The sequence below is a fragment of the Pimephales promelas genome, chromosome 22 (genome assembly GCF_988280905.1).
Source record: "Pimephales promelas chromosome 22, fPimPro1.hap1.1, whole genome shotgun sequence".
NCBI classification, from domain to species: Eukaryota; Metazoa; Chordata; class Actinopteri; order Cypriniformes; family Leuciscidae; genus Pimephales; species Pimephales promelas.
Genome location: NC_142790.1, coordinates 25,513,463 through 25,527,506, shown reverse-complemented (window position 1 = coordinate 25,527,506; position 14,044 = coordinate 25,513,463). Strand labels below are relative to the sequence as shown.

The 14,044-nt window shown below is 35.4% G+C and overlaps 1 protein-coding gene across 6 annotated transcripts in view; it reads right to left on the bottom strand.

Annotated features, from left to right (window-relative positions):
- slc4a2b (solute carrier family 4 member 2b) overlaps window positions 1-14,044 on the bottom strand; it is a 48,836-nt gene that overhangs the window by 13,527 nt on the left and 21,265 nt on the right. For 5 of the 6 annotated variants that reach the window (XM_089125833.1, XM_039684728.2, XM_089125832.1 and 2 more), the window contains 5 exons: window positions 7,665-7,827; window positions 6,882-7,135; window positions 6,189-6,316; window positions 3,432-3,631; window positions 432-568 (listed from right to left, as the gene is read on the bottom strand). In XM_089125833.1, coding sequence (XP_088981959.1) covers window positions 432-568; window positions 3,432-3,631; window positions 6,189-6,316; window positions 6,882-7,135; window positions 7,665-7,827 — 882 coding nt within the window. Of the gene's footprint in view, window positions 1-431; window positions 569-3,431; window positions 3,632-6,188; window positions 6,317-6,881; window positions 7,136-7,664; window positions 7,828-12,333; window positions 12,491-14,044 lie in introns of those variants that run through there. The other variant, XM_039684731.2, reaches the window with a different exon arrangement.

Here is a 14,044-nt window from a genome sequence, read left to right as displayed (position 1 = left end):
TCCTATAATCGCTGCCAGAGGGAATGGTGTTGAAAGATTTCATGTGATTACAAGAGGTAAAAACAATATAAATACTGTTCATTTACTGTTCACAATGTGTACTTACATTTACGAGTCATTAAATCATGTTTAATTTGGACTTCTCTGTGCATGCTCTTTAAGGTGGTGACCATAGACCTCCATTATATGACTGATAGACTACGATTTAACCTAAAAATATCAACTCCTGTGGAAACAAAGACACCTACATCTTGGATGCCCTTGAGGTAAGCTAAAACATACCAAAAATTCATTTTTAAAGTGAACTATCCCTTTAATCAATTTAATGTCCATGACCATGAGAGCCTTGGGTTCAGACTAGGTTAATACACTAGCTTCAACCAAACTTCTCACATCAGCTAGTCCAACTCAGAATGAAGCACGAGTCTCACCTCATGTGGCGTTCGGTCCAGTTTGCGAGTGCGTGTGCTGGGTTCTTTGTGATCTTTGCTGATGTGCACCACATGACCCTTCGTGCTTTTCCTGACCAGGTGTCGACGCACTCCAGGAACATCTTCAAAACGATGGCCTGGAAGAATGAAACAAAAACGTATCATTTGTTAACATTGGTTGCATTAACTAACATGAACTAACTATGAGAAATACATTCTTACAGCATTTATTAACCATGTTCATGTTAGTTAACAGTAACACACACATTTTCATCTTAAAAATTAGAGCCCGACCGATAAAGGATTTTAAAGACCGATACAAATATTTTTGGGTTTTAAAATCCGATATATCGGCCGATATTTTATTTATTTATTTATTTTAAACTGGACATGATAGTCACAAATTTTGTCATGCTTATTTGAGTTAAGAGAACTGACTTGTTATTCAAGCAATGTATGTCTCGTGACCAACTCAACGAGTGTTGCCAACAGGAACGGTGTAGAGGGCCCTCTGGTGGACAAACTATACAACTCCAACACTCATGGCATGGTTGAAGCGTGTTTCATCCGTTTTTATTTTATTTTTTAAATATTCATTTATCGGCCATTATAACTGCCGATATATATATTCGGTCTGCCGATATATCGGTCTGGCTCTATTAAAAATGTATTAGTAATTGTTGAGATTAACATTATGATTGAATGGTTTAGAAGTATTGTTCATTGTTAGTTCATTTTAACTACTTTAGCTAACTAATTTTAACAAATAAAACCTTAATGTGAAGTGTTTCTCAAATAATCGAGGAACATGTTCAAAAATGTTACTACCAATCTGAAGTTTAGGGCTGGTAAGATTTTTTTTTTCTTAATGTTTATGCAAGAAGTCTCTTATGTAATATTTCACGTTTTTGATTAAATAAATGATAAGCATATTTACATTTTAAATAATTATAAAATGTTATTTATTCCTGTAATCAAAGCTGAAATTTGAGCATCATTACTCATCTCCAACATCTTCAGTGTCAGTGTCACATGATCCTTCAGAAATCACTCTAATATGATGATTTGCTGCTCAAGAAACATTATCAGTTGTGCTGCTTAATACTTTTGTGGAAACGATGATACATTTTTCCTGAAGATTCTTTGATAAATAGAAAGTTCAAAAGAACAACATTCATTTGAAATATAAAACTCTTTTTAACAGAAATATGTAAAAAAAACCTAGAAAACTTCACCAATCCCAACCTTTTGAATGGTATAAAGAATTTATCATATATGGAGATTAACCTGCAATTTATTATATGCCACATTAATGAATACTAAACATGCACAATGACTCTATTATTACATATTTGATCAAATTTCCATGGTTTAAGATTTCCCCAAGGTGCATGAATTCCTCAAATCTGTCAACCCACTCTCACTAGGTAAAATCTTCTTGGCAGAGTTGAGAAGCAGGTCATCGTCTTTGTTCCTAACAAGCTCATCAGGGTGAAATTACAGGATGGGCCGGTCGCCAAAGACATTCACGGTAAAAAGGTAAATGGTAAATGGTAAATGGACTGCATTTATATAGCGCCTTCATAGACCTAATGGCCACCAAAGCGCTTTACATTTGCCTCACATTCACCCATTCATGCACTCATTCACACACCGACGGTCAGGGCAGGGAAGGGCAGGACCCGAAGGGGATTCGACTAATTGGGTGATTGTAGGAACAAACTCTAATCAAGAAAAGAGGCCAAAGCCTTTTTACCAGTAGAAATTTGAAATTCACTAACATTAAGAAAACATCTAAAAAAGCGATTAGCGAGAGCTGACAGCAACTAAAACCGCTGATGATGCAAAAAAGTCAAGCAGAGTTTAACATATTATTGTCTGTTAGCTGTTGTAAGGCATGTACTGATGTGCCAAAACTTAAACTAAATGGGTGACAGCAACCGTTTAAGTCCTGTCGTTGAGCATATGCAGTAGATGGGCCTTTTCCCAGACGAATCAGTGGCCTGCATAGGAAGACGGAGAGAGCTGATGGGGTATATTACAAGAACCGCTGATATACTACTGACGTCTGAGAAAGGTTTGGCACAAAAGACTCTTGCCGTGAAGCATAGCAGGATGCATGGTACAAATCATTTGAGAGACCATGAAAACTAGAGCCGACCGATAAAGGATTTTGAAGGCCGATACTGATCCAAATATTTGTTGGTTTTAAAATCTGATAGTCCGATATATCGGCCAATATTTAAAAAAAAAAAAATTATTTCAGAAACGCGCAACAAAACATTAACAGATTTCCCTAACATTAGTTATTTGTAGTTATTTATGAGTTTTAACTAAAATAATATGATGATGATGCATTTTAAAAAGAAACTCGTTACTTTTATTGTCACAACAGAACAGAGGAACATCAAAATATATTAAAGTTCTGATATTAGTCCCTACATTGCCTTATAAGCTACCTGCAACCTGGATCAGCAGGTTGCAGGATATGTGGCGCGTTATACACGAGTGTTGCCAACAGGGAAGGTGTAGAGTGCCCTCTGGTGGACAAACTATACAACTCCAACACTCATGACATGGTTCAAGCGTGTTTCATCCGTTTTTATTTTATTTTTGAAATATTCATTTATTGGCCATTATAACTGCCGATACCGATAGTTCGGAAAATGCCTAATATCGGCCGATAATATCAGTCTGGCTCTAATGAATGAATCTCACAGATCATGGATGTTAGTTTAGAAGTGTCTTTAATGCCACTTTTGACCAATTTAATGCATCCTTGCTGAATAAAAGTATTCATTTCTATTAAATAAAAATTCTTACTGACCTCAATCTTTTAAACAGAACTGAACTTTATATTCCAGCAGCATTATATTTAGCATTATCTTTTTATGCGAAGGAATGTCAAAAGGATTTTAAAAGTCAATCACCCACAAAATGCATATTACTGGCGAACAATAGTATTGAAGAGCAATTATTCACCAAACCGTAAAAACTCACTTTTAATGCCATCCAGGTCGGCCGAGGCCAGGGTCCGAGCCTCAAACTCATCAGTGGGGATCCGCTGGTATTTGGCCTGCTCGGTCCCCGTCATGTTGCCCGTGCGACGTCTCTCCTGAAGGTCGTAGCTGCGACTCGACACACGGGGCAGAGAGCTGGGCTCAGTGGCGCTAGGGGTCGGAGGAGCAGGTTCAGGCGTCCTACAAGAGACAAAACGAGACTTCAAACCATTGACACAGGTTTTTTTTTTAGTTTTCAATTTAGTTTTATTAATATTTTGAGTTGGCTTTTATTTTTATATTTTTTGTTAATTTTAGTTTCAATTTCATTGTTTTTCACGTTTTTTAAATATTGCTTTTTAGGTGTATCTTTTATTTCAGGTTTAAGGTACTTTTATACAACGATGATGTACTAAAAATGGAAAAGTTTTTTGTGTACAGTTTACAACGTTGTCAAAATGATCCAAGTTTACAAGGATCTGCGAAAAAGATTAAACTCACAGTATTCTGCTGCCAGGCCACTAGTTGGCAATGTCACTTTATAAAGAAACACTACGAGTGTATTGTTCAGTCTTACGTAATACGCATGCACATGACATCACGGTTCTCACAAATTCACGTTTTTGTGGTTTACAATGAGACGAATGGCATCGTTTTAAAAAACTAGCACTTTGAAACCGGTTCTGTTTTTTAAGTTTGCATTTCCAAAATGCCATTGTCGTGTAAATGAATGGCCAAAACGCATAAAAAGTTATCTGTCTTTAGTTTAAACGTTTTTAGTTAAAATAATTAATTATTTTACTGCTTCAGCTTCAACTTTTTAGTTTTAATTCCAATTTTTGTTTAGTTAAAGTTTTCGCGCTAATATTTATATTTTATTTTAGCTTTATTTCCAGTAACATACATGTTTTAATAGTAAATGTCAGATTATAATAAATCAGATTATAAACATGCAAATCTTTCTCAAAAGCCCACAAAAGGAGTAAAAACTGCTTTGTTGTGCTCAAAATTTTTAAAAAGTGCTAGTGTTTTACTATGATAAATATCTTTTGGTAGTTTTTACCTCAATAACATGCAGACAAAATATTGAATTTTGTCTGTCCACAAAAATAAAATGCAGGTCACTGAAGAAATACAATATAACTTATCTCATAACTTCAGTAGCTCATTATAGAGTATGCACACATTATCTTATGACATAAAATCTTTACAGATTAATTGAAAAGTATCTTGCACTCAATTTCGCAACAAATACAAAATCTTCTTCAGCACTTACCTTTATATAAAATTAATCGTTTTTAAAAGCTTATTAGACCAAAAACATCACGGACAAAATCCCTGTCATTGTTAATGTTACTAAAGATTAAAGAACAGAAGAACCTGCTGAAATGACATTAACAATGAATCCTGTTCTGTGTAAAGACACTCCTGCGTTTAAAAAGCAGAAAGGAAAGGTGGAGAGCGCTTTATAAAAGCAAAGTGCGGTTGCCATTAGCAACGGGTGAATGATGTAGACAGCGGTGATGGAGGTCTGGAGAGAGACTGATACCCTGCTGGTCTCTGAAATATCTCGTCCTAGGTAACGAACAGGGTGTGCTGTGCACTGGCATCTAATGATTCAATTTACAGTAAACCAAGAACAGAGAGGCAGACACAATCTGAAAGTGCATGCTTTATAGCTAGTGCTACGCAACCTGCAATGTTCACCACTTCAGCTGAGCAACTAACAAAACTGAAGACACTAACAACTTCCCTTAACCCTAAGACCGTATTCTGGACAAATGTGGGCAAAATAGTATTGATTTATTTTTAAAAAATACTTCCCTTGATCGGAGCAGTACAAGACTTGGTTACTTTTCCTAAGTTTGCCTCCTGAACACACAATTTTTTTTTGACTCAATTCTACAATGTTCTTAATCTTGTATTTGGGTCAAAAATGGGCACCCATAGAAATGAATGGGAAAAAACTGTAATTTAGAGCATTCTAAAATAAGCCAAAATAAGACACCAGGTGACAGCAAAGTCACTTCATCTTTAGGTTTTAGCTCTAAGAACTTATTGGAATGATATTTTAATGTAGATAAAAAAATGAAGAAAAAAAAAAAATAATAATAATTTACATAGAAAATATGGTACTTTTTGAAGTAAATAAATTCAAAAATACCCCCAAAATAAAGAAAAACAAATGTAAATGGATAAATGGATAAAAATAAATGGATAGACAAAACTTTATCGAAGACAGTGATATAACATTTATAATAAATAAAAATTAGGATCACACCTGAATTCTCTGTGGCCACATTTGTCCACAATTACAGGATTAAGGGCTATAAAGTGAATACGTTTTGAGGGCTACAGAAATGGTGACAGTTTCCACCAAAATCCCACAATTACACAAAAACGTTTACATTTCACAACAAAATCGCATGAAGTCATTAAGAATTCTTGCATTATTTTCTAATTTTCATGCTCACCAAAAAAGGAAAATCCCAAACCTGTATGAATATCTTTCTTCAGCTGAACACAAACGAACATATTTTGAAGAATGCTGGAAACGTTCCCTATTGACTTTTATAGTATGGGAAAAAAAAAAAATCATCGGGGTCCATATCAACTGTTTGGTTACAAATACCTTATTTTCTGTTCAGCAATACATGTTTGGAACCACTTGAGGGTGAGTAAATGATGACAGATGTTTTATCAGCATGTTTTCACTAAACGTTTGTTGCTATTGGAAAGCTAAAGCAGGCGGACTCACTCAGTGGATGTGCTGTCCTGGGGCTGCGAACACACCGCAGACGAGGGGACGATCAGGATTCCTCGTGCAGGGAGAGGATCTGAAGTCTCAGGGGTGGACACATAAGGGTCATCATCGGAAACGAAGAACTGGACATGAGATAAAAATGATAGGAATAATGATAAATCTAATCTATCTAGTTTGTGATCTGAAAATGAACGAAAGTCTAATGGGTTTGGAACGACATGAATTATTTTTGACTGAATTATCCCTTTACGTTTTCAGAGTATCTATTTACACTAAGTGCAAATAGCCCGCCTTATTGGCAGAGGCTATTTAAAGTGCCTAAAGGATATCTAAAGTGTTTATCGGGTAGGGTTAGGTTTAGGAAGGACAGCATTTATTTCATTTACACTTATGGTATTATTCATTTATGCCATTACTGCATGCTGTACTAAAACAATGAGGTGCAAATAGTTTCTAACTAGGCTACTACTCACACTATACTGCTATTTTTAAATAGTGTAAATCGAATCTATTATTACTTGCACTTTGTGCAAATAGGCGCTGCCTTACGTTTTTGCCTGTATTTCAGTATGCTGTTTACATTGTTATGTATTGTCTTGGATAAAGTTCATACAGATAGAAGAGCTTTCACTAAATTAATAAGACATTCTAATTGAAATCACAAATATAGGATATGAATCTGGTTACCTGAACATTGTCTTTCCTCTCAGTGTCTGTTGTGGGAGTTGGGGTGGCGCTCTGGCCTTCTGTAGATTCTTCCTCTTCCTCCTCCTCATCCTCATCTTCACCCTCCTCGATGGCCAAAGCATTGCTGGGGCTTGAACACGCTCTGTGCTCTTTACTCGCGCTCCTCCTCCTCTTCCTCCCACTCTTCTTCCTCCTGCCATCTCCCGGGAGTTTGGACAGAGGATGGTGGATGTGACGGGAGGAGTGACGGTGATCTGTGAATGATTACAGCCGGGTTTCACTTCCGCATTTTCACATGTAAAATTGGAATATTTCATTTCGAAACAAGATTGAAACATTGTGTGAAATGTGCTCCTGTGACGATGTTGTTATTTATACTATTAATATTACATATTGCAACTGTACTATTACTGGCTCTACCATAAAAAATGATAAGTATAAATGTATATATGTAATAAAAAATAAACATAATAATAACAATAATAATAACAACAACATAATATATATAAATATATATATATATATATATATATATATATATATATATATTTATTTAGTACACATTTATACATATAAATATATATGTTTATACATATAGTGGAGCCAGCAATAGTAAAGATGAGACAGACAGACAGACAGATAGATAGATAGATAGATAGATAGATAGATAGATAGATAGATAGATAGATAGATAGATAGATAGATAGATAAACAGACAGACAATAATGCATAGTTTTCTAATAAAATAAAATGAAATAAAGGGGTGCGAAAGGATGAGCTTACACTCAAAATCTTTCTCATTGTAGGTGCGGTGCTGCTCGCCGGGAACTCTGGGAGTGGGGCTCAGAATCTGCTGGAAGCGCTGAACACCTAAAGCTTTGTTCAGGTCACCATCCTCCTCTTCCTCCCTCAGTGGCACTCGGACAGAAGAGGTCGACGACTCGGGCTGGAGGACCACACAGGATGAGGTCAGTGAGGAAAAATCAATTTAAAACAAGTAAAAAATAAAAAAGTAAAACAAAATAAATGTATATTTATAATATGTTTTTTTTCTGATGGCCAACTGTTCCCACTGGTGCAGTTAAACAAGTGATAAATCACTGCACTGCTAACAGCCATCACTAGAGGGAGTCATGGTCCATCGAGTTAAATGAACCCTGTCAGAGTTCCCAGTGATCCAGATTCAGTATTAAATCTCTTTCTAAATTAAATGGGAATCATGATATTATGTAAAACAAATGCAAACACTAGAGGCTTTACAGCTCATGCGCTTATTGCAATAACATGAGCAAATATCCTCAAGTTTAAACAACCAATCTTACTAGCTACACCTCAATGGATATAATAATCACCCTGACAAACCTATGGAAAGAGACGGGATGAAAAACTATCTAAAATATATCTTTCATTTGGCAAATTCACAAAATTGATTTCCTACATGCAATGAAATGACTAAAAATATCTGACACAACAAACCTTTTCCATTCAAAAATCCTTGCAAAATCAAAACAGATTTGACTAACATCTCATCTAAACCGTTCTTGCACGTCCAAAACAGGAGATGTTCGCGTCCTCTCTTCCTGCTCATGTGCCCGCTCACACGGTACATTACACAAGGAGAATTTCTGCCATTCAGTAGCGCTATAATGCATTTATGTGACGTGTGCATGCATTCCACGGTGCACAAAGACTGTTTTGTTTGTGATATATCCTTCAGTGACTAGAGAAACTTGTCATCAGTTGCTCTGGACTAAATTACCGTGCCAGCATCAATTCTCTGTAGGACAACATCTGGGTCTGGTGTACGGCTGCATGTTATATAGAAATAAAAATCAATTTCACGATATGTCATAAAGCGATAGCCAAACGCATTTAATAAATCTACTCTCACCCAAAGGATTATTAGGAACACCATACTAATACTGTGTTTGACCCTCTTTCGCCTTCAGAACTGCCTTAATTGTACGTGGCATTGATTCAACAAGGTGCTGAAAGCATTCTTTAGAAATGTTGGCCCATATTGATAGGATCGCATCTTGCAGTTGATAGAGATTTGTGGGATGCACATCCATTCGTTCCACCACATCCCAAAGATGCTCTATTGGGTTGAGATCTGGTGACTGTGGGGGCCATTTTAGTACATTGAACTCATTGTCATGTTCAAGAAACAAATTTGAAATGATTCGAGCTTTGTGACATGGTGCATTATCCTGCTGGAAGTAGCCATCAGAGGATGGGGACATGGTGGCCATAAAGAGATGGACATGGTCAGAAACAATGCTCAGGTAGGCCATGGCATTTAAACGATGCCCAATTGGCACTAAGGGGCCTAAAGTGTGCCAAGAAAACATCCCCCACACCATTACACCACCACCACCAGCCTAACAAGGCATGATGGATCCATGTTCTCATTCTGTTTACGCCAAATTCTGACTCTACCATCTGAATGTCTCAACAGAAATCGAGACTCATCAGATCAGGCAACATTTTTCCAGTCTTCAACTGTCCAATTTTGGTGAGCTCTTGCAAATTGTAGCCTCTTTTTCCTATTTGTAGCGTAGATGAGTGGTACCCGGTGGGGTCTTCTGCTGTTGTAGCCCATTCGCCACAAGGTTGTGCGTGTTGACAAATGCTTATATTTATAACAATATATCCATATATCAATCTATCTATCTATCTATCTATCTATCTATCTATCTATCTATCTATCTATCTATCTATCTATATAAAATAGTAATTTATTAGAAATTTAAAATACTACTATTAATAATAATAATATCATAATTCTACTTTAATGGATCATACAATATTACTATTTTACTGTAAAAAAATATATTTTTATATATAATAAAAAAAATTATATAAAGAAATAATATATTTTTATATTATTTATTTTATTTTCAATAGTTAAATTATGTAAAAATTGATTTTAACCAGAATGGAGTACATGGTGCTAGATAACAGCAAAACCGAAGTCACTCAAATAATTGAAACTTTTCTCTTTTTTTCAATGAAACAACATAAGAGAAGATAAGAGTCTGCACATGCTAACTGAGTCCACCGGTGTAAAGCTTACCATGGTTGCTAGAGCTGGCGAAAGAATCAGTCAGTGCTCACAAGGCAGTGCAGAACTCTTCCCGTGTGTCCTCAAGAACAACACAGTGAGAGAAAACTCATTGTGTTCTCGCTGTCTTTGGAGGGCTGTTAGTCTTTCTCCGCAGGGTGATTCAAAACAAACACGATTTGGAAGAAAGGCGTATGGTTTCGATTGTTCAGAACAATATAATCTCCTCAGCCACACTTCAACATTTTCCACAGGCAAACATTGACACTCTCCAGAAAACATCCGTCATCTTATGGTTCCCTTGCGCTACTGCTTCAAATCTGCTTTAATTTATTCGGAGATTTACGTGGGCGCCTTAAAAGCTGTTATTGACCAGTCTCAACCAAATCTTCTGAGTAGAACCAGTTACATTTGGTTTTATACAGTTATACGACTTTCCCCGATTGCACCAAGGCGTAACATCATTACACAGATTAAACACTTGAAAGTCCCATTACTAGCCTTTGGCACTTTGGCTCAGCTTATGAATCAGGGTTACTGTAGTTAACTTAAACCATAAAAAAAACAAATCTGAGTCATTTCAAATATTGTGGGTAAATCCCTTAAAATAACATTGCTTACATGTTTACTATATTTTTTATGCATTTATTTTTTACATGTTTATGTATCACTAACCACATGTCTGTACTCTCAATAATGATTATACAATAAAAAATAAAAAATAAAAACATTTGTTATTAGAAATAAAATAAAATCTAAACAACCTTCATTTTTTTAATCTCAACTAGTTGCCAAGATAACATTTATCATTTTCATTTAGTTTAACTTGATATGCGGCACTAAAATATAATTAATAATTATATCGAGATTTAAAAGAAAAACTTTTCTTAAAAAAAAGAAAGACAAACACAGAACAAAAGCACAAACAATTTAACTAACAAAATCAGAAAATCAAAATTAAAATATTAATAAAAACTAGTGTCTCGATGATACTACTAAAAACTCTATTTATTTTTATTTCAGATAGTTTCCAATATAACTTTTTCCATTTGGTTTTGCTTGATATACTAAAATAATTAAAACTAAAATCAAATGAATTATTAGATAAACATTTTAAAAAGCTAATAAAAATGTCAAACACAGAACAAAAAAAAAAAACACAAAATGAAACAAAACATAAAATGAGTTAATGTAGTGTCTAAAAAAAACACAAAAAAACATACTAAAAAACACAATTTATATTATTATTTATATTTATATTATTATTTATATTTATTATTTTATGCATTTAATTTTTACGTTTATACTTTATCACATGCCTGTACTCTGAATGCTGATTATTTTGAAAATGCAATAAAAAAACGAAACTAAAATGTTATTTGAAATATTAAAATAAAAAAAAATAAATAAAATAAAAAAGTAAAAAAACTTAATTTATAGTATTTCAGCTAATTACCAAGATAAGATTTATTTTAACTTACAGTACTAAAATAAAATTAATAATTATATAGACAAACACAGTCAAAAATACAATTAAAATGAAAACAAAATATAAAATAAAAACTATAATAGTGTCTCAATGATACTAACATAATACAACTCATTTTATCCTGTTATAACTTAAGACTTGTGGTCAATATCAACCCACAAGAAATACATTTTCTCTACAGTGAAATCACACTGAGGTTTGGCTCTTCGCCCAGTAATGGACGCACAAATACGACGTGATTCAATGCTCACAGACCCACAATGCTGAACCCAAGGTAAACCATTTAACGTCCCACAAGCCCACTCCAAACCAGCAGAACTCTTTGAGGACGGCAGTGGCGCACAGCGTCTCCAGTCAGTTCACACAAAGAGCCAGAGGCTAAACCAGCGAGAGATTAGCCACAGATCTGGGAGGTGTCTGAAATCCCACAGACTCAGCAAGACACGCGTGCAACACAGGAGGGAGCGTTATGGAGAACTGTGGGTAGAGATGTCCTCACACAGTTGCAAATCTTGTTTTTACAATGTTACAGTCCTATATGCTGACCTTTAACAAAATGCAATGCTGTATAAAATAAGATAGCAATATTATTCTTTGAGGGCAACCGGTGGCTTGCATGCACATATGAATCACATCTGTGAGCCCTGAGTGAATATTAAAAGGAGGTTTTTCTACAAGTTATCAAAACGATGAGGCAAGATCCACCAGCCATCCAAAATTACCCTTCTCTCACCTTTGTTTGCCAAGTATTGATTTGGAAGAACTGACAACGAAATATTGCAAAAAATGCATCAATAACGGCTCATATCAGAGGGCCATAGACTACTATGCAACACGGTCATCCTCAACAGGTTTAATATAGCTATTTTAGGAAGTCTTGAACTCAATAAATGACTGACCGTAAACGTGTACAGGAAGTCCATTGGTCATCTATCAAGTGTAAACACGAGGCTGTCCCACAGGGCGAGAAAAATAATCTATTTTTCAAAGCAAATCTAAAAGATGAGCAAACAGAAGCTGTACGCTCCTCTGAAACCTGTCGTCACGTGACCTCAGCAGGAAGAGGATATGGAAAAACCCACTTTCGCAATATCAGGTCTCGTTCGAACTCCAATCGCTGATAGTTTAGTCTTCCCCAAAACACACCCCCACATCCACACACACCCAAAACCAGCAGTTGGGTTGATCATTAACCTTATGGGTCAACAGTTGCCTGCCATCAAGAGGCCAGCCGATGTCAGATAACCACTTATGCTCTGTTCTTCTACTGAATTACACTAACTAGCGATGAGAAATTCATCCCATTGGGAGATAAATATGTAGGGATGCACCGAAAATCATCTACAGTACTGTTCACAGATCCGCTACGCTCTGCTCACATGCTCTGATAATAATGGCTTTGTAGGACTATACATTATTTAGATAATTGGTCAAAAAATAAATCCGTTAATCTGATTCTGTTGCAAAGAAAAACATATTGATGTTTAATATAAATATATTTTCGGTCCAATTTTAGTGTTACTTTTAATCAAATTGTTTGACTCGTATTTTTTAAATTCAGTAAATATTTCTAAATAGCATTTTCGGTTTCGGTTTTCGGCCAAGTTAAACCAGAATTTTCAGTTTTTGGCCTAAAATGTTTAATTTCGGCCCTAATAATACAAGACACAGCCACAAATTTCACATTTCTACAGCTAAAATGTACCTTACACTAAATTTACTTTACTACAAGGCGAATCATCTTCTGGCGTTGAAAAAAAAAATACTGTCAGAATTCACTAAAGGTGTGGACAGGTTTATTTTTACAGCTGGGCGTAGTGCATATGCATTTGTAGGAGTTTCCCTTTAAGACGCAGCATTTATGGGAGGAGAATATTTAAAGGTGTGATGAACTGATAAATCAAATTTTCCTTGAGCTTTTGACATCTAAAAGGTCATCATATTATAAGAATATCCTGTAAGTTTCAGAAGTGAAAACGTCCTTGTTAGTCCAATAAAAGCTTTTATTGACACCAGCCTCAGCAAACGACTCATATTTCTATTTCTAGTAAATTTACTGATATTTGCACCATTCACTGGCCAAAAAAGCATGTCTTAAACCAGATACTATTAGCTGGCTTTGTCTATGTTCTTTAATTTGCATGTCATCAGTAGATCATACGCAGAACTTTCCATTTCTATCTGCACTTTTTAATGGGATTGTGCTCTCATGCTGATTTGGCCAGTTTAGTAAATCTGGGCTGTTGAGTTTTAAAATATCTGTTTTTTAACAATATCTGGTCGCAAATTGGTTTTGAAGATAAATTATATAAAATAAACGCTTACGCGTCAATAAAAATGGGTATGGAAAGGACAACTGTTTGAACTACAAGCCCAATATAGTGAAGCAGAACTAGACTGAGGAGACTAGATTTGTGTCGGAAGGGAGCAAAACTCTGGTAACGCTGACTCAGCAGAGTGTGGGTTTGGAGAGGATGCAAATCAAGTCGCACAAAGTTGCTGGATATATCACTGCAAACAGCTGCAGGAGGGAAAAAAAAGGTCAATTTTGCGGGTGAGAAGGTCTTTGAGTTTCCTTCGAATAGCTTGAGTGAGTTTTATAGTATCTGT